We start from the raw sequence: 25,737 nt of genomic DNA on the forward strand, positions 1-25,737 counted from the left end.
TATTCACTTGATCTGTCCCTCTGTTACCTACTGAGAACAGTAATGGTTGCGGGTGCTTAACCTGTTGGAACCCTGCTGCATTGTGAACTGAAGCCTTGAAAGACTTGTATGTATATCACAAACCTTAAAGGGTGGCAGCTGACCAGAACAAATAGTTGATCAACACTTTGCAAAATTATTTTGTTGTGTTTGTTATGTGTATCATAATGCAACCTTACCACCAGAAAACAAACTTAAAATGCTTTTACTTTCCTACTTTCCAAACCCCTATATCTGAAGCATATGCATTTGAAGCATTAGCTTCAAAATCTAACCTCTAGGGAGAAGACAGAAATACTAACTGAAAATAATAAGCTTTATGTAGATTATTGTTATGACTTCATAAAAATAGCTCAAAATTATCCCTCTGCTATTCCAGAGAACATCTGCAATACAAGACACCTGGGAAGTAAAATGCTAAGGTCTAGAATAATTCCCACAGAATTCTGTATTTTGAACTATTGGTTCCTATTATATTCAGTTTTTTGATTCTTCACTGAATTTCTTTTTAGAATTTTATAAAATAATGGTTTTATATTTTAAACTGAATATAGACTGCTTAAGAAATAATCTTGAAAAAGCCAAAAGCACACTCCTCTGAGTAGCCCCAGGATTTATCTTCCCAAATTCTAAGTCAGCCATTGTCTCAATTTTAAGTTTATACAACTGTCTACAACAGACAAAATGTCCCAAGGAAAACAAACTCTTTTTTTACAAGGAACAAAATATTTCACTGTATAATGACCTAAGAGAACGTAGCCCAAGAAGTTACCACACAGATGCCAAAGCAACCACAAAAAAAAAGTCCCAGGCTGCTTGTACACCTGCTCTGACACAGCAAACTTTTTTCCTACTACATTGCTTCAGCAGCTTTATTGCACATCAAGCTGAAGGAGAACAGCTGATCAGGCACAACCTCCTTGTCTCTAAAATTAGCAGCAAAACTGAAGATGGAATCAGTGTTGAGTAGTTCTTGGCAGATACGTGTAACTCTGCAAGTGCCAGTAATGTCTTCTCTGGTATGCACTAAAGCTGGCGTAGAAATGGTGTTGTGGATTTCAGAGAAGCTCTTAAAATGACATGTGTTCCTGCTATGAGCATCTGTTCTATCTTCAACTTTACATGTAGCCATTCTCCTAGGCACAGTCTGTAAAATTAGCGTAGGTTCAATTTACGCATCTTTCCCATTGCTTAGTCATAAGCATCCAAGACTACTTGAATTCATTCAATAGAGGTGACGAAACAGTCTTTAGGACATCAGCTATGATCCAATTTCTTACCATTCTTAAAGCTATGAAAATATGCTAAGGGTGACCCTCAACTCCCTGAATTTGAATCCTTTTGCCATATATGAGTTATGTTGCATTTCAGTAATTTTCAATAAAATGTCTTTCATTTCTCCAAAACTTTCATCTGAGTTTAAGCACTTATACAGGATCATATATTCACAAATAATTTCAGGAAGGGTAAAAAAAAAACCCAAACAACAACTTCTTGGTTGAACTCATTCAGAACTTCTTCCCCACATTTTTGTTAGGAAACAAAATCAATTATTTGTGCAGCTTTACTGTATCACCAGGTCTTTGTTTGCATTGCTAAAGTGTTCAAAACACCCAATCAGCACAGTAAGTGTTTTTACCTCACAATTCAAACTACACATTGCTTCTACAATTTTGACAAATGAAAGGATATGTAAGATTACTTACTGAACACGTCTCCTCGGGGTTTCTGGGGATCTAGCTGAATCCTGTTGTCATCTGTAATTCCTTGGGAAGATGTAGTTTCAATGGGAACATGTGAAGGCCCTTCAGTTGTTATTAGAGGAGTTCTTTGTGGTGGAAGTGTAGGTCTTAACACTGTTGGCTGAGGTGGTGTTGGAGGCAGAGGTCTTGTCACCGGCACATACCTAGTGGTTGGCTTTGGTGTCAGTTGAGTTGTTGGCCTGGGTGTAGGATGAGTTGTTGGCCTTGGTGTAAGTCGAGTGGTTGGCCTGGGGGTAGATCGAGTTGTTGGCCTCAGTGTAGATCGAGTTGTTGGCTCAGGGGTAGGTTGAGTTGTTGGCCTCGGTGTAGGTCGAGTTGCTGGCTCGGGTGTAGGTCGAGTTGTTGGCCTGGTCACTGGCCGTTCTGTAACAATAGTAGGTACATATGGTAGTCTGAGTTGTGCCTCCAACATTAGGAATCCTATTGGCAATACCACTGCCTCCCTTAGGAAGTGTGCTGTTGCCCTTGAATATATTATATTGACCAGGTGGTTCAATCATAACATTAGGAATAACTGCAAAGAGAATCAAAATGGGACCAAATTGGACATTTGAGTCTCTTGCTCCAGAAGCTTAACAATATATTTCATTATGACAGCAAGTCTTTGCTGAAATAATTTCTCTTCTTCTGAATGTCTCCACTAATTAGAAACATACTTTAGCCTTGGCACTGCTGAATCGCCACGTCCCTTCATATGCTACTTCCCATTACAGAAGTTGAGGGATGATTTAGAATGACTGAAGGCCAAAAGACTTCCATATCCACCCCCTCCCAAGCATCAGCCCTCTTTCAGAGTTGGCAAAATTAACCAAAAGCAGTGTTAGTTAAAAAGCATGGACAGCAAGATGTGTGTTAAGCAGCCCTCTAAACTGGACAACTTCATACTCAGGAGTAGAGGCAAGTTTAGCAAGACTCCAGTGTTACAACCATTTTGGTCACGGATGGGAGATTTCTTTGGCTTCAGAAAGTTAGCTTTCAGACCCTCCACTTCTTCTAAACTTTCTCCTTGTCAATAAGCATTGATCATTTTACAGAGGCTGAACCTAAGCCAATAGCCTTCATTTAGATCCTTGCCTTTCTAAACACCAGGAAACTAAAGAAACAGTATTTTTTTCAGCCTCCACGAAAAGGAGGTGAACTGAACACCACCTACACCACAATGACAGTGCCTACAGCACTCAAATATGTCATAAAGAAAGGACAATAAATTCTAACTTGTTTTCACAGGGGGACTCTCTACAGACATGAAATTCAAGAATACCTATTTTGTTATTTATAATTTTCCATTTGTTAATAAGTCTTTTACATCTCACTGGAGATCTTAAAAGCCTCAATAAGAACTCTAGTCACATATTTTGTGTACAAGTGTTTCAAGTGTAACACACAGTTAAAATAGAATCACATAATGGTTTGAGTTGGAAGGGACCTTAAATATCTATCTAGTTCCAACCTCCCTACATGGGCAGGGTCCCCTCCCACTAGACCAGGTTGCTCAGAGCCATCCAACCTGGTCCTGAACACTTCCAGGCACAGGCCATCCACAACTTCCCTGGGCAACTTGTTCCAGTGTCTCACCACACTCACACCAAAGAATTTCCTCCTAATGTCTTACCTCAATCTCTCCTCTTCCAGTTTTAATCCATTACCTCTTGTCCTCTCCCTACAAGCCCTTATAAAAAGACCCTCCCCAGCTTTCCTGCAGGCCTCCTTCAAGTGTTTTTGTTAATGGGAGAAATTTTTAACCTTCAGCTTTAGGCTCTGGGTTTGCCTCAGTGTGTGTCTGAAGCCGATTCTCTCTCTCCTTTTCTACCTCCCTAATAAATACTCCTCAGCCTTCTTATGATCTCCTGCAGTTCAGCAACCTGCTGCAGAAGGGCCTCAACCTGTGCACACCTTTTGCACGCAGGACTCTCCCAAAGCGGCTGCGAGGGGAGGAGCCATCTCCCCCCCATCTCCCCCAGCCTTCGGCTCCTGCAGCTCCCGCCTCCGTCAGCACCGCGGTCTGGGCGGACGCTCCAGTCACCAAAAGTGCTGTTTCTGCCTGGTTTCGAACCAGGGACCTTTCGCGTGTTAGGCGAACGTGATAACCACTACACTACAGAAACCACCTGTATTTCAATTTACAACTACTCTTTGTTAAAGAATTATTTGTTTAATGATTGCAGATAAAGATGTTTTCTCTGGTCAGCCATGTATTACTGTTCTTTCGAACACCCTGTGGTTTTTACATTATTGTTTATTACAATATAAAATGCAGCTCAGGTCTATGTACCAGTAACACGTGAAGTGTGTGGCACATAGAATCGCAAGCATTTGAGTTCAAAACCTTAGCCAGATCACATCACCATGACAACTACAGCCAAAGGAAACAAGTCTGCAATGGGAACTGCTCTTTAAAGAGATCAGCGAGTCCCTAGAGTCCCCACACATGAACGCAAGGTTCTCAAAAAGATTCACCATATGTCATAGAGCTCTCACATCTGGGGAGCAGTGGGAGTGGATGGGGTGAGCTGCTGAAATGGGCCAGTTGCAGAATGTACATTACAATAGGGAATGAGTAACATGTACTGTTTGACCAGACCTACCCTGCTTACCCAGTTGTCCTCATCCTTAAGCAATCTCTAGAATCAAGCTGCCAACAGGGAGAGGTGAATTTCTTTCTAATTATGAAAATGTCTCAGGGAAAGGTATTTTTACCAAGGCATGCTAAGACTCAGAAAACTCTGACTACATTCCCTGGTCCCTTATTAAGTATTAAAAATAGTTAGAAGAAACTGAGCCAAATTGTGCTGTATCTCAAAACTTTAAAACATGGGACACATTAACTTTCAGAATCCCTTTTTTAAAAGGAGCATTACATACGTATGCAGCTTGTTCCATTGTCTCTGTACCCTTCTTTACACTTGCATTTGTAGGATCCTGGTGTATTGTAACATCGTGAAAAACTGCCACACTGATGGTGGCCAAGGGAACATTCATCTATATCTGCAACAGAAAGTTACATTTTAAAATATCATTTACATCAAAAGAAACTTACTTTTCCACTAATCCCTGCAAAAACACAATCAGTAGCGTGGTCATTAGGAAAATACTATTAATTTTGAAAAAAATTTAAAAACTGAATTGCCAGTGGGAAAAGGAAGACAGACAGTCACAAGTTAACAGAGGGATACAAACATTAGGGTAAGAGGGATTATTGTGCAACTCTGGTATTGCTCAGCTTATACCTTAGCATCAGCTTCAGTGATGTGCTGTAGGTAGATTGCAGTTGAGATAACAAAGATCACAATTTTAATAACCACTTTTAAAGGTGACATAAGAAAAGATTAACTGAATATAGGCACATGCATGTTCTTATCCACACAGGTATTAAACTGATTTGTTTTCTTTTCATAAAATGCTTCCTGTATTATAAATCTGTATACATGTTTCTACATCAAGTAGAAACTGCATGAATCATCTTACATGGCAATCTTCTGTGTACTTGTTAGTGATGCAAAGCAAATATCTTCAAAATCCAGTGCTCTGCATAAATATTTCTCTCAAAAAAAATATTACACTTAAACACAGAGCAATGCCATATTGTCTCACTTTTTCAGTTCCACTTGGGGCCCTGGGAAACTAAGACAGTGGGATCTGGGAACTTCTTTGTTGAAAGGCATATGCCAGCTGCATTCCAGTCTCATGTTCAGACAAAGACAGGTTATTTCCCAAGCCATGTCTTTTCCTCACCTGTCTTCAAGGGAAGGAAAGTTGGGCAGCCTGGCTTGGAAGGAGCTGGGCTGTACTCTAGCCGTATTTTCTTATCTTGGATCTTGGGGCATGCTAGGGAGCACACCTGTGTTACAGCTCAGACATGCTGGTTCAAACCTACATCTGCCTGGGCATAGTGAAACTAACTGTGGGGACAAGGGCTTTAGAACAGAATTCCTGGGGTCATGAGCTCTGGTCTCCCACTAACTTCTACAGAAGAACCAGTTATAAGAATGGGAGCCAAATATATGCTTTCTTTTTCACAGTCTATTTCTATAATCCACCCTTCCCTAAAATACAGATGCAGTGCAAACTAAAACCATAAGTAAACATTCCTCATTAATTTCAGTTTAGAATAAGCAGCTCTATTGCATGCACATAAGAAGTAAGTTGTTATTACCATGGCATTGGTATTTGCCTCCAATGTACATTAGATCAAAGCCTTTATGACACCTGCAAATGTAGCTTCCAAACGTATTGACACAGTGCCTAAATCGTGGACACATAACTCCACCAGTAGCACATTCATCAATATCTGTGGAAACAAAAGAACTGTATTATTCTTTAAATCCATACTATTGAAGTGAAACTGGTTTCACATGATGGAAAACTAAAGATGACTAGCCAAAGTATTTTTATAAGGTTTTTCTGGCTACAAGCTGGTTAGCCAGCAGTAACACCTGATCACTTCTGGCTGTGCCATCTCAGTTCAGCTCTTGGTCACACACACAACTTTTTATGCCTCCTGGGCCTTTACAAATACTGTGGGTGACAAGAGATGAGCAGGCATAAACAAGCATTGCTACTGAATCTGGAATATTGCTCTGTGCTCTTGCCATCCTGGTACCCTTCCCCTTGAAGAGGAGACACTTTCTAATTCCCCACAGAACACACGAGATTTTTCAAGGCCTAAAAATGCTCATTTGAAATTGTAATGGTATTTGTCTAAAGAAAAGCTGTTTAGTGCTCTTTGTATAATTTGCCTTTGTCCCACTAAGCCCTGCCTGGTTATAAAGACAGCACCTGGACTTACAGGCAAGGAACAACTACTACTATTCCTCCTCCTGCAGTAATTCTTTTTTTGAAATAGGCCTGAAATACTGTTCCTGTAGCATAGGTCACACATGCATATTCAAAGTACATCACCCTGCAGTAGGAAGTGGTTCATTTTTTTAAAACTCAGGTGTCCCTAACTCCCAACCTGCTCTGGGAAATCTTCTGTTCAGGACTTGCTCTAAAGAAAAAGAGTTCAAGCTAATCCCAGGGGTGCAATATATCTGGATCTCCCACCAGTTATTTACCACAGGCCTGGTCTTTGCAGTCTCTCACTCACACAGTGCCTGTGCTGTAGCTGAAACCTCTCTTACAGAGAAGCTGGTTACCTAAATGACCTTAAGGTATCTCCGAGGTGCTGAGATGCTTGGGAGCCATTTGCCCTGCACCTGAAGCAGTGCTTCAGCAAGCCATGTCCAGGCAAGGACAGAGGAGTGGGAAGACACAGGTGGTGCTCAGTAAATGTTTGACACCCCTCATCTCAGCCCCATGCTGCTTTCACTCTCTGGGAAACTCTCAGACGAGGTCAGGCTGGTACCCAAAAGCTGCCTGAGCTACCACTCACGACGTAGCCCTCAAATACTGTGCTGAAGCTGCCAAGCAGCTGCCTCTGACGCATGCCACTCTTGATGTTTGTTGGTTCTCTACAGGGCACACTTTGGTCTGCAGCCTTATCAGGCTCTTGATCTACGGGAAAGCAAGATTTTGCTCTCTACACAATTCTTTTCCCAAAAGGAGTACTTGAGCTGCAGGTGTCAAGAGTGCAAAACAAAGCCAAGTGATTGATGCCCATCTGGTTGCGAAAGAGGCCTGGACAAGGCAGAGAGAGGCCTCAGTCTCTGGCACAGCACAGGAAAAATATTACCTCAGAATCGCTGGTTAGTGAGGGCAGCTACCTGAGGCCTGGGGACATAGCTTCAAATTCTCCAAGCTGTATTTCCCACAGCGAAAGGAAGTGACCTACAACCATGAATTACTGACTGTATGTGCTCACCCAGTAGCTGCTGCTGGCACCGTTCCACTCTGCATGAAGAATGGCTGAGAACAGCAAGGATTCAGCCACTCAGCTCCCACCCTCCTGGCCCATCAGATGGCTCTCTTTTAGTCTCAGACAGCTGCACTTCTACAACGCTGCAGTAAAGGTCTGAATGAGAAAGAAATCAAGGCCAATACTAGGCACCTCTCCACATGCCTGAATCCCCCTATAAATCTGCCTCTTGGTTTCAACCTATTACTTATAGTTTTGGCTTTGAATTCATGAACAGTTTTACAAATTCTACCATGCTCCTTACACTCATTTAATTTACAAACCAGAACTTTCTATTTCAAGGCTGCAAGTTTCAGTTTCTTGATAGCTTTGGGTTCTCTGTGGGGTTTTCTTAAATAAACAGGACTGAACTGCTAATTGATACACTGTTGAAAACTGGCACAAAAATAATGGAAAAAAAGTTGACAGTCTACTGCTTGCATTTAATGTGAGAGCTGATGGGTGCTCATGACTGGTGGGAAGCCACTTTTTGATCATTAGTTAGAAGATGGCATGCAAGTGCTTATGATTATGTTCCTGTAGTTCTCCAACAGTGCAGTGACTATGGCTTCTGTCAAGTCCATGGCCCCACTCCCAATTCACACCTGGGCCCAAATGGTACAAGGCTGTTTGCCTTTGCCTGCTGCAACACGTGGGTCATGCTTGCTTCCTATGAAAACCAGGGCACAAAGGGGTGATGTGTATTCTGATCTCAGCCTGGTCTGCCATGGAGGTGCATGCCCAGACTTAGCACTGGGAGCTGCTCCAAAGGAACTTCACACAGACAGCACTTCACACGTGTGATGGTCACTGCCCAATTGAGAGGCAGAATCACCGAGTCCTTCTTCTCTCCTGCTGTACGACTGTGTCACCAACTCAAGCACTATCCAACCTTAAGAGTGATTTTAAAATTCTATGATTTTTTTAAGTTTCCAAGGGCATCTTTTCAAGTTTCTGTACACTACAAAAACAGCTGTGAAGAACTACCTTACAGTGAAAGTAATTATTTTCAGCCCTCATACAACTTCAGACTTTCTGAAGCTGAAATGTGTCTACTGCTAATTTCATTAAATGAAAACCCCAATCCAAAAAGCAACACCACTGATCAATTTATTAAGAGTCATTATTCAATTAATTACTCAATTCATCAGTATTTTCACTGAGCACTTTGTTGAATTCTTTTTCAATTCATTGGTAATTAGTTTATATGATTTTCTTTCACAGTCAAATTGTTTCATGGCTCTTTACTGACTGTCTGGAAGGAACAAATTAACAAAAGAATTATCAGCATGGGTTAAACTAAGAATGGAATAATGCCTAGAGGCATTTCCACCTGTGCTAAAAATAAGCACTACATTCCCAGCTGTCTTTCAAACTGTCCTCAAACAAGAATTTCATGAGCTGCAGCCAATGCACACTTGACTTTTTTTTACCATCATCTACACTCCTTTTTTTTTGTACTGCAGCAATACCCAGACACACTGGAGCTGACAACCTTCCAAACAGTGATGGGCTTGTACACGTGATGAAAAACACAGTTCTGGCCCCAAAGAGCTTCAATTCTTGGATGTATGTACTGGTTCTTAGTACAACTCCAACTTGACAGAGAAACAGCAAAAACAGGTTGCATGTCACAATCACTTCTTATCAAAAAAGGGAGGAGATTATGTTATGACCCATGAAGGACAGGAATCTCTTGCTAAGACTACTTTCTCTGTATTGTACAAGACTGTTCTGCAATTTTTGTGGAAAATCTTAAAAATCTATCCTAAATATGCACACTCAACTGAAACGTGGGTACATACTTCTTTTTTAACCTGTCTGGGAAAAAAAAAAAAAGTGTTTTTTTTTTAAAAAAACTACACTGAAGAACTGAAAGAGCTTCATATAATGGGTTTGAATGCTACAGCATTAAAAGTGCACTTTGTTTATCTCAAAGTATGAACTTTGCCTGACTATAAAAATGCACACTATGAGAATCTTGCAAGAATTTTTCTAGCAAATTTCTGTACTTGGTATAATTTTCTTGAATTTAGACTTAAAATCACTCTGCTCACTATGGCATAGCACAAGCTTCTTTCAAAGATCTCTCTCTGTGATAATGTCCACAGCATCATTAATCACAATTCAATCCCTTCAGCATGTGATAACTTTATCCTGTTCTACCCATTATTTTATGTACATGGATGTGCCAGTCCTGCACTTCAGAAAGCCTCAGACTTAGAACTCAGCCTGTTCCTCACAAAAGAAGGTCTAGAACATGTCTCTTGCTCTGTCAATAAATCCTTGGTCAGCATTGGTCAACCACTTGGAGAACCATCTCCCATGTGGGTAGCTATGCTAATAATTAGGGCATCCACATTCTCTTACATTTTTTTCAGTGCAAGTTTTACTGGCTATGGAACTACATACAATAATAAAATCACTGGAGCATCATATCCACTCAGGATGTATAGTTAATGACTAATGAAATCACACGTCAGACTGCCGTAGAGTGTGGCATAATACAGTCTGATTAACCACAAGAACCTTTTTTTCTATGTTCACGAATGTGGGAACAAAGTATCTGACTTTTATGTAGTCTGAATTCCTGAGTTTATTCTAACCTAAGTTTTCACCGTATGGGACAAAGGCAGTAGCTTCAATCCCATTAATACTGGGAGAATGCACTGAACTTCACTGTGTCCCAGTATAACTTCAGTGATTCAAACAAATTACCCTCCTCCTCCCCGAGCCTGGGCACCAGCTTGGTGGGTTTGAGGGAGAGCTGACCTCCCCATTCTGGGTTTTATGGAGGCAGGTATTGTGAAGTTTCTGTTACCAGTAGTTTAAAATTGCCCAGTAATAGGATTGGTAAGGGCTGAGGGCTTGGATGCCAAGCAGCCTATGCGAGTAAAATGAAAAATGGAGGATTGGAGGAAAACCCTGGTGATTCCTGACCCAGACCACTTGAGAGCAACTCAGCAACATGCCTATCCCAGTTTGCATTAAGTAACATCTTTAAACGGCACGTGTGAAGCATTCTGAAGATGTTTGATAAACTCCCTTGAACTGCGTTCAGTGTAAGGATAAGAAAATTCTGGATGGAAAAAAAATGCAATCTACCTTTGATCACCTACCTATGCAAGTCCTGCCATCAGGCCCCAGCTGCAGGCCTGGAGAAGGACAGCGGCAGCGAACTTCCCCTTTCAGCACATCACAGCCGTACTGACAGTTTGCCATAGAGCAAGAGAGGGCACCTAGGGAAAAATAATCAAACATTTAGATAAGGATTCCCATCAGTACCAGAAAAATTACTAAATACATTAGAGAATTAAGAAGTCATATAATTATGATAGAAGAAGAAAAATGCTTTTTGAATTCGAGAGACACCCAATTCAGGATTTAAAGAGCAAATGAATATGCAGTAATTCTTTTTTTCTTTCCACAAATTGCATCTCTAAGGCAAAAACCAAACCAAAGCAAAACAAAAAAACCCACCAAAACCACAATAAACCACCACAATTGTATCAAGTTGCGGAATTCAGCCCCCATGAGGTATATAAAGCCCACCACAAACTCTCCTGGACAGTATTGCCATTTTTAAATAGAAGCATAGAATCATAGAATCCTTAATTAAAACATAATTTCTCTTCCCTTCTCTCTGTCCAGACACTCAAAATATCCACTTTAATGTGAACAAGTAGGAACCTGATCTCCAGAGAGATGGTAGTACAATTTTATATGAGTCAAATAGCTAACATCTGCAGCTTTAATGATTTTACATTCGTAAGGACATAACACATCAGAACTGCAGGTGTCCTGCTGCAATGAAAGCTACAAGCACTTGTCCATGAAGGCCAATTAACAATGATTTACAACACTGAAGAATGCTTCTAAGGAAACTTGTAATAAAACCAACAAAATAAAAATATTTGCTGTTGTTTTGTTCAGCCTAGTTTCATTCCTGGATGTGTTTAAATGGTGTCTAGATGTGGTGCCTGGGGATATGGCATAGTGCTGGACCTAGTAAGAGCAGGGTTAATGATTGAACTTGATCTTGTAGTTCTTTTCCTACCCAAGTCATTCAATGATTCATTAGAAGGAAAAGAAGAGATTCTTGAGCAATAACCTAATTTCCAGCAAGATCCATCTTTTACTTTAGGAGTCATACACGTTTAATAAAAGACTCCCTCAGGAACCCACACAGGGACCTTGAGGAGCTTGAAAAAAGCAAGCAACAAGCCTTGCCGTACTTGAGCAGGTCCCATCTGGCAGCAGCATGTAGCCATTCAGGCAGTAGCACTTGTAGCTGCCGTAGGTGTTCATACACCGGTGCTTGCACGGCCGCGGCTTCAGTCCACACTCGTTTAGATCTGAAATAAAGGGTACAAAAGAGGGGGAGGGGAAAAAAAACAAACATACAAAGTATATGTGAAAAAAAACACTAGTTCAAGTTCCTGAAGATAGATGGGAAAATACGGGAATTAGCTTTTTATACGCAATCCAGCTGATAGCAAGCATCCAGAATATCCTGCATAAAGCACTGTTCAGCCTCCAGCCAAGTGGCATATTCACTTCTTTCACAGATCTCCTTTCAGAAATCACAGTATCTGCATTAGGTTAAGTGCCAACAGAAGTTTAATTAGGGAATGCACAAGCTCAGGCTGCCCACATCTTGCCACTGTTCACGTTGATGCCATGTACAGGACCTCCTCTGGAGGAGGAGGGTGGAGAAAGCAAATATCCCTGTTGCAATCACTACCAATGATGTCAATAGCAATTCAGCGATTCACTATCACACTTCAAAATTAGTCGCAGAGGAAAGCAGGAAACAACCTCACAGGGAAAATGTATTCCTTACCATCCAGAAAATACTGAAAGAAAAGTATTTTCTATCAGTGATGTGTGTCAAAGGCTATCCATGAAGGCTACTCTTTCAGATTTACAATTTACTACACAATTAATTACTTGAACTCAGAATGTTCAGCCTACAATTTTCATAGTAGTAGACAAGGCTTCTAACAAGAAGTAGAGATGAAGTGAACATTTCCTTCAGAATTCTCTTCTAAGAATGTGTGTTGGTTAGTTATTTGTATACTAATGAGTAAAGATGATGATAAAGGTGAAAGTAACACATCTATTCACAAATCCAGCCAGTAAGTACTTAACTGAGTTACCGAGCCTCATCTCTAATATTGCACCATGTTGTCTGGAGTTCTGTCACAGTAAGAGACACTGGTATTTCCAGGAACTTTTCAGAGAGCCATCTACACTACTAAGCACACTCTCATCAAAGTTCACTCCCTAATTCACATAGCAGAAAGGTGACCCCTGGGGCTTCTATAGCATGGTAGACACATAGACCCAGTAGCCACTTCATAAAATGCCAGGTGAGGAGGAGACACGTGCTTGCTATGGACTAGATGTGAAGGCCTAGAGTTACGGCACTAAAACAGAAAGATAAATATACTTCTGGTTAGAATGAAGTCAGAAATTCGTAAGTGTTCATGTGTATTGTTAAATCTGTTGTCTTGCCACCTACTGTTTTCATCTTCGTGGGGCCAAGCAAAAGCAAGCATACTGTAGACAGGTATTTGTACTTCCCCACAGTCCTTGCCCTAACTGATGGATATGACCATTTCTACTTCATTTGAAGTGCAGCAGGTTTACAAACAAGAATACTTCGTGCTGTCCTCTGCTGTGGGAGGGTAGTGGGAAGTGACATAATTTTCCCTTTGTTTCTGCAGAAGGCTTAAGCACAAAGAGAAATGTTTACTCCTAGAGCAGCAGCAAAGACCAGGTAAGTGTAGGCAGGACTTCAGTTTGGAAAAGTTGCCAAAATAAGGGCTGGACCTGTGCCTGTCAAACAAGGAGTGATGACGATCTCTGCAGTCTTCCTGTGGATCATACATTGCAAAAAGAGCATCCCTTTTCAACTCTCATTCTTTGGGAATTTTAAAGCATTTCTGGAGCTGCTAGGAAAGCATAGAGAGCACACTTCTCCCAGTAGGAACCAATTACAACCTCAATTACAAGAGTATACTTGCTGGGTTTGGAGAAACAGCCATGGAAAAGATGCACATTTTCTACTCTGAAACCGGGCTCTTCAGCTAAGAGTTTTGACTATGATAGAGTAGGTGCATAGGCAAAATGGAAAAGCAGCACATGAATATGCTAGAGAGGAAGGGCAAATTTTCACTGTGAAAATCTTAATGTAAAAATAAAACTTTACATAAAAATGCTCAATAATAAACAGGTGAAAGCTCCCATTTGGGGAGGCAAATTTCTCTAGGCAGCACAAAAAGCTGCTTTTTCCTTTCTTCTGTAAAACTTACTACAATTAGGCAGCTCCTGACATTAGAGCTGCAATAACATATTTATTACACATGCAACATGTGTGTTAAAAAGTCATTGTTAAAAAATGGTTAGTTTTACCTCAATTCATAAAAGTACCCCTGCAGAGCTCACATTATTGACTATTCTGAGATTCATGGGCAACAACCACATTGAAGCAAGAGAAAAGAAAGTTCTGCAAGTCTAAAATATCTGTATTCTTCCTGTTTTGTACAAAAGCATCACTTTACAAAATAACTGCATTAATAGCCAAGTATAAAATACCTAACTAGAAGTAAGAACAATAGAGTGAGGAAAGGTAATGCTGAAATTAAGCTGACAGGGCAAGATTTTGACAGTGCCTGCATTAACTTCTAATACTAACATCCCACTGCACTTCAGCTCTTAAGTTCAGGTACTGCTGAAGACTTTGCCCTTCAGAACTGTCTTGCACTTACTTCCAGAGCCACAAACACAGATGCAAAGTTGAAAACAGTAAGAGTTTATGACTGTTCTCAGTTTACCATCTTGCAGAAGGTATAGATTACATTATGAGCTTTAAATAATTAGACCCCTTTGTAGGACTCTGAACCATTTGGCACAAAATATTCTTAGGACAGAAATGAAAGTTCTAGTATTGCCAATAGACAACTATTAGTAACATACTCTGAGAATAACCTGATCTTAAAATGTAGGTGCAATCAACTGTATTAGGCTCTCACATCACACACTTTTTGTTTCTGAAATTTTGACTGAATTATTGCTACTATCTTTGCTTCATTCTATTTCTGCTTGGGAGCAAATGCTGCCAACATTAGCTTTTGATTCACACTTCAAAAACACACTGAAAGTAAAATGTTCAGTTTTTTTTAACCTTGGCTGATACAACAGGGAGATGAGGTGACAAGGCAGCAGAAGTAGGCTGTTAGCACAACTCCACTTAAACCCAAACCTCCTGTGTCACAGGTTTTCACTTTTGCCTTTGAAATTGAGAGAAGGATGGTTTTAACTTTATGGAGTCAGAATGTATGTTTAGCAAAACAAGTACTGGCAGTGCTGTGGCTGCCTAAGAGAGAAGCCACCCTTCCATCAGGCTAGCACCACACGATCTTGGATAACGACTGACTTAACAATAGGGCATTTATTCCTAGGAAGATGCAATACACTGCTATTTTCTTTAATTAGCTTCTGCAGAAGATTCCAGCACTCAGCCTTTTGGTGCCTTTTTCTGCCTATTAACTACCTAGAATCAAGCAACAGAGTCTAAAAATTCAATACCAAATTTACTCAGAAAACAAAACCAGGGATCAGAAACCAAGTAAAAAAATTACTGTTATCACCATACCATAAGCAGTAGATTAGCCTTCATTTCCAGCAACTATCATGACACTACCGTGTCAAACTTACGAGAGGAGGTATGTATCACCCCAAGAGAGTTTTGTTCACATCAACCCTGATTTTCTTCAGCTTCCAGCTTTATGTAAATCACAGTTTTGTCTTTATCTAACCTGATAAACTATTTCCACCACTCTCAATTTATAAAGGAACTCAGAAAGAGATAAGAAGTGCAGGCCCTGAAAGAAGAGCAGAGGAAAGAAACAAAAGCAAGTTGTGACCACAAATGTGGAGGAGAGTCAGGCCTTTTCAGAATACAGGCACACAGACAGCAGCAAGGAAATCCAGTATTATTTGCTCTGCATGCTAATGACACTGCAAGTTCAGCTTTTGCATCACAGCCACCAGTCTATTAGCCTCTTGCCCATTTGCAAGAAATTATACTGCTGTTTCAAGCTGTGCAGGTAGGAGTCGCACACCACCTGAAATCCAGGACCATCTCACCCCTTGACGCTACATTTCTTGCATGATATAGATATAAAAAGTGCTGACTAGAATTCCAGAGCATACAGAGAAAGTAGCGAACTTTGCATCAGGACCTGCAACAATCTGGGGAAGAGGATAGTGTGTTACAAAAAAGTGACCTTATATTCTTTTGTAAATACAACCTCCCCTAGTCTCACAAAGTTAACCTGTATATGCTTTAGATTGTTAGCAAAAATCCCAAGTTTTCAACTATTCGTATTTGTCTGTGAACATAGATCTCATTGAAGAGCAGGTATCACTGTTCTGATGAACACATTTTGAGAGAAGTATTAGTTCCATTATTATCACTATGAAGTAGAGAGCTGGCATAGTGTATTTTCTTTCAACTTGCTCAGCTGCTTTTTCAACTGGTTACAGCTGTGAACCTGCAATCAAAAAGCTAGAACAGAAACACTAAAGCCATTCAGAATATTTTAATGCTGCGGGGAGAGCACATGGCTAGGTCTTATGCAACACCACTGTAATTTAACTGCTGATGAAAGCAACTTAATAGAAGCAGCAGCAGCCAACCCTAACTTCTGAGTGACATAAAGCGAGATCTAGACGGCCACAGCCACTGCAGTAATGCTGGAAAAGGACAAGGATCCAGACATCATCACACAGTCAGGGTTCAACAGTTCTGCCTTGAGGCTGGGTTCTTCTCTTGGATTCATCCCTGGAATATGGATTGATCTACTAGGCCAATGAACAGTTGAGATGTAAAGCCTGTTTACCCATTCTTGTACTCAAAGAATATCTTTCACCAAAAACCTGAGCATACTTTGCATCCTAGCACCATTCACACATTCTACAAAGAAGCACATCTCTGCAGGGGAAGGCCACCATTTCTTCTGTCATTACTTTCTCTTATTACTAATTACTACTCTGGAACAGAAATAAGATGGCCAACGGAGTGAACAGGACAAGTGCTATATTAAGGTGTAACAACATAGATCACACTGTTCCTGAGTGATGTGAATTCCCTTCCAGCATAAGCAGACTCTGCATCCACTACAAGTTTTCAGGTCTCATCCTAACATGGTATCAGCACATGGCAAGAACATGTACCCTGACCCCTGGAACACCTCAAGGGTCTCACCATAGAACAGAACAGATACAGGCTGTAGTCAACAGAACTGTTGTATATTTAGGACACCACAGTCAGTCAGCAGGCATCTCAGAAACCTCATGCACATCTCCCATGGCAACCTTGTCACCAATACCATGCAAAAATATTTGATCAATACTGCCCAAAAGGCTTCCTTTAATTGTTTATCACCACATTTTTTCCTTCCTTAGTATTTAATGGACAGTGAATAGTTTAGTTCAAGACTGCAGCTTCCAGCAATTCACACAGCCTTATTTTAATATTATTGAAGTAACTAGTAGATATAAAAACTGTTACATATACATACAACAACTGCTAGTTCACTGCCTTCTAAAAAGGTTTCAGACTGACCAAAATAAGTGTAGAATAATAAAATCATAACAACCCATCCTTTGAAATGTCATCCCAGAGTAAACGGAAAAGGTGACAAGATAATTTGACAGATAACAGAATAAATGAAACTTAAAACTGGAAAATACAACATTAATTTCCACATCAGTTTAGGAATGATTAGTAAATCTGAAAGTAAGTATGTATCTATTTTTAAAGAAAATTACTCTAAAATCAACACATCAAAAGAAGATTGGCAAACATCAGGGTACAATTTTGAATAATAACAGTTCTAAATGTCACAATTTTTTATTATACTTCCTCAGCACTCTCAGAAAATGTATGAACCTTTACTGTAAGCTGAGGTAACTGGAAAAGAGATCAGTCTTAGTGAGATATCTTTGTACATGAACATGCCTTAAATCATGTATTAAAATTCTATTCTGTACTCTACAATCTTTACATCATTACATGTTTTGGAGATAATTTTTGGCAACAGACCCACAATGAAACTATATTAATAAGTCAGTAAAAGAACATCTCATGTTTCAAACTCTTAAGTACGCACTACAATTTTTTGATACCCACCTAGTTCAGGATTAGAAACACAAAAATGAGAAAGCGTGACTGTTGTTTCTTATAATTAAACAAATATTATTTCACTATACAAAGCTGAAAATTGTGACTTTATGAAACAACAACTCTGACCACAATATTTAAATAATTCTATTCAGATTCAGGAGAGCATGTAAATACATATTTTACATTAATCTCATTGATTTTATCTGAACGAAACCAATTTTTGCCCTGTGCTATCCCACTGCATGTCATTTTCTCTACAAATGTCAGCCCCAACATCAGACTAGCTACAGCAGTAACAGACTTGGTATACGAGCTCATTACCCTATGAACAGAGGCAACGCACACAACATTTAGGTGAGAGAGACCTACAATATTTCTGTGATTTCAAAAAGGAATTATCTTTCTTGGACTTTCATTTCTTACCTTGGTTGCAGGTTTTTCCAGTGTATCCTGGGTAGCACTTACACTTGTTTGGCCCAACACATTTGCCATGTTTGCATCCTGGCTGGCATATAGCTGCAAACAGAGAAATACTCATCATTCTTCCACTCAGTCATGGCTGACAGCACTTTTAAAGCAAATAGCAACGACCTAACATATAGTACCATTTATGTTCCTCCCTTCAGCATCCCCACATGCTTCAAATGCCACTGCTCAAACATCAGTTGTGCTTTCCAAAATCATCACCGCCCCAATACACGTGGGAATAGCAAGATATTTGTTAATAGCCTATTTTTGTACAACACTACACTGTGCTGTTTCTGGGATATTAAACCCTTTTAACACCTCATCAGCAAGCCAGCACTGTGCCCTCACTTGCTCTGTGTATGTGTGCACGATGATTTGGCAAGCCTGGAATACCCTGCTTCTATATAGAAAACGAGCACACCAATGTCATCAGTGACATCCAACAAAGCCATAGATCAGTCACTGATAAGCAGTAGCACAAAACCCAGCATTCACTCTCTATCCCCTTACTAAGCAATATCTTGCCTCAATCTCTGAATTTCAATGTTTGGATTCTGGCATGGGAATTACTTTTCTTTTATTTTTTTTCTCTGAGGGAAAAAAGGACTGCATAAAAGCAAAACCAATACTGACTGTACTATTCTGCTTTATCCCTGCACACATCCGAGTCACTTCTACTCAGACTATTTATTACCCAAACTGCTGTGCAGATAGTCTCAGAATGTTAGGTTATAGCCTATTCTGCTTCCAGAGTAAAATTTGCCAGGTAATTTCTAATTCCCCAAATAGAGCAAGAAATAGTAGGCAGCCATTTTTGGCACCTCTCTCAGTATAAAACAAATCAAATTAATAAAACAAACTTTTAAAACTTCAATTATAAAACAAGCATTGATTTGAAGAAATAGAAGACTTCATGCAAAAATGTATTTCTACTGATGTATGATTAGCTATAAGGAATATATTCAAAGTGCAATGAATCCTGCATAACTGGAAGCCATCTTACAGCTGAAAATTTTAAACAGTATTTACAAACTTTTTTTTTTTTTTAGAAATGCCTTTCTATTACTAGACATACAGTTTTTACCTACTGGAAAACTGAAATATTTACTATACTTTAAAATACTATTTATCATTATATGACAAAATGCAGATGCAAAATTCTGGTGAGTTACTGTTTAAGAAAGATGGACACAAATGAGACAGAAATGAGAGGGTGGCATAACTTGAATACCGTGTAATCAGGATTTACTATTTTCCCTGGCTTTAAGTTAATTTTCTAAACTAACAGTATCATTTGGAATTTGAAAAGTAACTAATTTGATCCAGCTGTATTATTAATTAATCTTACAACAGGCAGCATAATAAAACTGGATGTATTATGGATGTAATTTAACAGAAATCTGTTAGAAAGCACTCAAAAATGGAGCTTGCATTCTAGCGAAGCTGTTCAATGGGGTTGAATTAAACAAAACTAAAACTAAAATATAATACTAGTTTTGGTTGTGGAACAACTATGCAAATAAATCCCTGACATACTAAAATCTTTTCCTTAAGACTCAAAGGATCCAGAATTAGCAGTTCCCACAAGTGCATCCACAGAAGAACCAGTAGAGCAGAAGGAGTTTGCTCTAGTTTGGGGGCTGTCATTGCTCTTCGTTATCAGGGCATTTTTTAAATTTAAACATTTTATATATATATAGTGTTTATATATATATACATACTATAAAAGGCCTGTGATATCCCCTAAGAACATAAAACCTTATTTTAAATCTACAGCACTGCTCTTGATGGGTCCTCCTAACATGATGGAGCAGTATCTTTCAAACAACTGTCCTAATGAGTATCTTAAAAGGCAACAAAGAGGGATGTTTCTAGTTAATGCAAGATCTATGTTTTCCATAGAAAAGGTATGTTTCAAAAATATGGCCTTGGGTAATGAACAGATTTGACTGCAGAGAAACTGATACACTATCAAAAACTTCTAGAACATTGTACTTGGAAACAATTACTGCTTTTTTAAGCACCATGGTTACAAACAGAAAAACAAAGATCATATTTGTGTAAAAGCTTGTTTAGACACTGAGACTCGTATTCCTGACATCACAGACACAAGTCTAACTAGAGGTGATGGTGGCAAAACAAAGACTATGAAGACCAACTTTATGATTTTGAAATAACTATGAAAAAAAAGATTTGATCTAAACTACAGTAGAGAAAAAATATTACTATGAATATATTTTTGAAAGCTTCCATGAAATTCCAACTGCATGATAAAGTTATATAATAATTACTCTTTTAAAAAAAACAAAGCACTATGGAATCAGCTTGGTGTAAAGTGTTACAGTTCAGTAGCTGAACCTGTGGCAACTTTATTTTAGCTGTCTCCCTCAGCTGCATAGATTGATAATTAGAAGCAGCTCAGAGAGAGAGAAAAAAGACTACATTCTTGAAGATGCAAAGCCTTACACAATTCAGTACATAAATGGGATTTAAAATTAATTTAGAAATGAATTTTGCTCCTCTTCAAAGGTCAAGTAAGTTTGTATTAGGAATCAGATGTTTCACTTAATTCTCTCAGTTAACCAAGTCAGTCTTACTAGAACAAAAATTATGTATTAGCAGTTGTTTAAAAGAAATAATATACAACTGCCTAGATATGTAACACAGACCTTGTTATTAAATCAAGCAATTGCATCTGTGGGATTTTCAAGGTATTATCTAGTCTACTAGATATTAACAACTCAGCTCCATAGTATGCAGTATTTAATGTCTTGTGTGACACACAGGTGGGTAATTCCGGACCTAGCCTACCTCCAAGTCTCAAGATATAATTAAGAAATGCACTTAAGAAGCAGACAGCATTCAGCCAAATCTGCTCACCTGGCTGGGGTTCCACCAGTAACAGCCATATATACCCTTTCCACTGACCTCAACCAGAGCCACCCAACCCAGAGAGCTGGACTGGCCCAGGCTCTGCCATCTGCAGCCTGCAAACACTCACTCTCTCCAAAGGAGAAGTTGCCCTTGCTTGGCAGCAGATACACTTGTTGACTCCCAAAGAGTTCCATTTGAACACGGTCAACAATGAGATCCAGGTATAAAAATAAGCTTAAGCCTGACCTCAGCATCTCTTTTAATAGCAGGCAATTATTTCAGCTGTTCGGTATGTCTAGACGTACACCATGTATGCTGATGCCACTGAGTTTTTTCTTCAAATTTTCCACTCTACTTACTTTTTTGCAAAATTCCAGATAGAATAAAACAGAACAGAGTATTTCAGTTGCTGTGCTCACACACAAACACATGCAGTTAATAAAATTTTTAAACACAATTAAACTCTTAAAAGTAGGGGCAAGGGAGGGAAATTCACTCAACTAATATTATTAGCATCTTGACAATTAAAAAATTCCCCCACAACCAATCACAACAACCAATAGAACAGTATTTCTCTGTGATCAACTCACATTCAAAATGAAGCCATGTCCATGGACTTCAGTCTGGTACAAAACACTCAGTCCTCTACCAGGCAAGAAGGAAATGTAGACAGTGGAGAGTTACACCAGGCTGAGAAACTCACTCTCTTACACACTTAGGGCAATGAAGTCCAGAAGATGAGAGTCTGATAAGGTTGGCAGAAAGAAGCAAAAACTTTCTACATTTTATAATAGCAATTGTTTAAAACAAACATTAAAAGTACAAGAGCCACTAAAAAAAGGATTGCTAATTTATTGTTGAATCAATATCAAAAAACCCTATAATTTCTCCAAGGATTACTCTCTGAAAGCACTTAAACTGTTACTCCTATTAGGTAGTAAGGTAGACTGAGATAAAAAGAAATCCTAAGCACACCTATTTTCATTTTTAGTCAACTGCTGCTTATTTATTTAGGATAAACTACTATTAGTATTTCCATTCCTGTTTGTTGAAATTTATTCAAGAGATACCAGAAACTAAACTCTGGTCTCATGATCAATCATTTCAGTTTGATGATTTAAAATTCTTTTTTGGGGGTAGATGTGAAAATTTGCTCTGTTGCAATTTCCACCAACTTCAATGGAGGCAAGCAGGTATCCTTTTATTAGTCCATAAACCTATCAGAGTACCCATTTTAAAGATTGGCAAGAACTACCTTTTTCTCCAAAATAAGATTATAAAGACCACCCTTTAAGTGTCACTTAAACTTCCAGCCAAATTAAACTTCCTGTAAAAATAACACAAGGAACTGCAACACAAATATGAGTGGTTTGGGTTTAGGGCTGGGGGATTTTTTTTCAAGTGTGGGAGAGAGGGAGAAATAATTTCTAGTGAAATGAACATGCTTTTAGCACATGCTTTGCTTTTGTAAAAGTCAGAAGCCACCAGTATTCCCAGTTGGTGGGGAGACACCACTCACTAGCTGCTGGTGGTGTCTGAGCAAGACTCAATAATTCTAAATTATTTTTTAATTGTTGCATAAGTACAATTAATTGAAAACACATCCAATCAATTCATTATGAGTCTATAATATTAGGGTTTTTTTTTAATTTCACTTAATTTTCCTCCAGCACACAGTTCCCTCAGAACTGCATTGGAAGTCCCCCTCCTCAGGTTTTGTCAGTTCATGTGCACTAAGCTGCCCACCATTTGAGGGTGTGGGTGATTACCACATGCTGCTCCCTCAATTTTTTCTCATCTAGAATTTTAATGTTAATGATTTCTTTATTGATTACCAAACACTGTTTAGTGGAGCCCTAACAAGACATTTGCACTGCCTGGTTACTGCCTGCCTAACTCCTCCTCTTTAATTTGTGGCAAACAATGGAAATCCCTGAGCTTTCTTAGTGGAGTATCTCTACAAAGTGTTTTTCCAGCACTCCTAGCTGTATCTTTCATCAGAACAGCCTTGAGTTTAAATTTGCATGTAATTCTTTTTTTTTTTTTTTCTGTGGTTTGTGTCTTAATTTCTGTTCCTAAATAGTTTTTCCTTATTCCTTGCATGATGCCCTTAAGTATTAAATTGACAGAAGTTGCCCTCAAAGACTTCAATTGCTCTTTCTGCATCCCTCCACTCAAAAAAGCCTCAAAATGCCGGAATGCAGATGTGCAAACCACCCTTGAACTTCTGATTTCATCTCTTGGAAGTTTAAAATTATGCATAAGAATACCTGCTTCTGAAACAAACTACACCAACCACCTGCATGAATGGCCTTGCATCTGCCCTCTCTTTCCAAGTAACATATGGCCCATTAGTTATTCTGACTATAAATTCCAACTCCTTAAAACTCAGTTTGCCCAAAGTAATTTGTACATCGGCCCAGAGATGACTACATACTGTTCATCTTCACAAACTTCTAACGGATCTTCTTACACTGCTGAATGCAGAACAGTCTCTCAGTCTTAAGACTGTTACTTAGGTTCCCCCAGTGCCAGCTTTCTAACAAGACTTGCATGTTGGTGAAAAAATATTTCCTCTGTGCTTCCTCCTTCACCTTTAACTGGCACCCTTTTTCCTGGGGTGCCAACAGACCACAGCCTCAAGTTCTATACTTCTCTTCCTCAGATCCAGCTTCAGCTTACATCTATTTTTACTTATTTTTGCAATTATTTGAAAATAAACACACTCCAGAAAATAACTCTGTCTCACAGTAATTATGATCTAGGATCCAAAAGGTATGAGATAATTTGGAAAATAATTTGCTGCAGCTCTTTCAGAGTTAAGTATTTATCTTTTGTTTGACCATATACAAAAGAAAGATAATGCATAATGCTTATCCTACCACACAGTTACCAGTAAGTGGTAAAATCATGTCATATCCATAACCTCTATTTCAGAATGCAGGGGTGTTCGACTTGAGGATCTCCAGAGGTCCCCTCCAGCCCCTAACATTCTACGATTCACGAATTACTTCTGAAAAAATAACTTTGCTTCTCAAATAAGCGTACCAGCAGTCACAACATACGTGTCAGGAGAGCTTAATAAGCCTGACTAGGGCAACTGGGTATTAATCTGCACAGAATTTCATATGTAAAACATGCCTTACTTTTTTGAAAGATAGTAAATGTCCCTGAACAACTTCTGTAACTAGAGACTAATAATACAATTAGATAAAATGATAGTATCTAATGCTTGAGTAGTTTATTTTTTTTTACAAAACTTGCACTTGTAACATTCACGATAAAAATTGTCAAAATGCATGCTTAAGCTTCCATCTAAAACACGCAGTTCCACTAAGTAAGTGGCTCCTAATTTTTCATGCACAACTACTACATTTGCCTGGTAAATCAGTTACTAAGTTTGCACATATGATTCTGGTAACAGCACATTAACATGACAAACTGCAACCAGTGCGGGCTGTTAATTGCAGTGAATTCTTCGCTTGCCTATGACTGCTGGCAAATGTGTTTCTAAACTGCATACACAAATCCAGACTGTGGTTCATTATTGCCTTGCTATTTAGAACAGCACTTAAAAGCATGCATAACTTAAGCATGGGTAAATCTGTGAAAGCTGATCTAATGCTTATGCACTTACATGCTCTTTTAAAAATAATCAGTGAAAATTTGATCTAACACAATGCAAAACTAGAAAGGCAAGAAATATTTCATGCTTTGTCAATCTTGTCTTGTTTGAATTTCAAGTGACTCATGGCAACTGCTTAAAGAATAGTGCTTTATCACATCAAATGCCTGTTTGTAACCCAAAGTTTTCATTCTGTCTGCTGAATTCCAGCAGGCAGAGGTGGGGCAGCACCAGTGTCTCTACATGTGGCGGCAGAAAACAAACTGGGCCCTACTGCTAATTTGTTTATCAGAATACCCACTGGCTGCAGCAGAGTTACATCCATATTGCAGTAACAAAGCTGACTTTCACAGACAGATGAAGACTTGATCGCTTTGCTCCCCTTTCTGAAGACCAGTACTCCCACAATAGGGATAAAAAACCAAGACATACCAGTTCCTAATCAGCAGCAGGCAGACTGCAGCCCTGGGTACCCAGGTAAAGCAGCACTGATTTCATTTTGCTCTAATATGCCAGGTTGTCTGGTGCTGTAGAGCAGGGGCTGTAAAGTTTCCCTGTTGTGGGAATGACAATTCATAGTGGAGGTGCAAAGCAGGCAATGGGGGCCAATAAGAGCTTCAGAACATCCCAATCTTACCTCCCACTGCACATTATTCAATACGGTGAAAGAAATTATGCCTCTGAAGTCTGACAGCTTGTAAATAGAATACTAGGAGTATAAACAATTTTCAGGAAGGAAAAAATATTGCCTGAGACTTGAGGGTAAGATAAAGAAAAAATAAAAGAATGAAAAGGGAAGAGTGCAATAGTTTAGAAAGTAAGTATCTCATTGGACAGATGATTGGGATAAAAGAGCCCTGTTAATTTCACTCCCCCATTTATTTCCCCCAAATAAAATGTTTAAAAAAGGAAAAAAAAATTACATCTGCTTGTCACATAT

At 39.1% G+C, this 25,737-nt stretch overlaps 1 protein-coding gene and 1 non-coding gene across 2 annotated transcripts in view; both read right to left on the reverse strand.

The window, feature by feature from the left end:
* Positions 1-25,737, reverse strand: part of NPNT (nephronectin) — a 50,651-nt gene that overhangs the window by 16,062 nt on the left and 8,852 nt on the right. Inside the window, 8 exon segments of the mRNA XM_010004113.1 lie at positions 1,746-1,939; positions 2,069-2,200; positions 2,202-2,316; positions 4,665-4,787; positions 5,956-6,090; positions 10,755-10,874; positions 11,871-11,990; positions 18,254-18,346. Coding sequence (XP_010002415.1) covers positions 1,746-1,939; positions 2,069-2,200; positions 2,202-2,316; positions 4,665-4,787; positions 5,956-6,090; positions 10,755-10,874; positions 11,871-11,990; positions 18,254-18,346 — 1,032 coding nt within the window.
* On the reverse strand, positions 3,835-3,907 carry TRNAV-AAC. Its single transcript has one exon. It is a non-coding gene; the product is annotated as a tRNA-Val (tRNA).

Source organism: Chaetura pelagica, unplaced genomic scaffold (assembly GCF_000747805.2).
Source record: "Chaetura pelagica isolate M959 unplaced genomic scaffold, ChaPel_1.0 scaffold88, whole genome shotgun sequence".
In the NCBI taxonomy this organism is placed as follows: Eukaryota; Metazoa; Chordata; class Aves; order Apodiformes; family Apodidae; genus Chaetura; species Chaetura pelagica.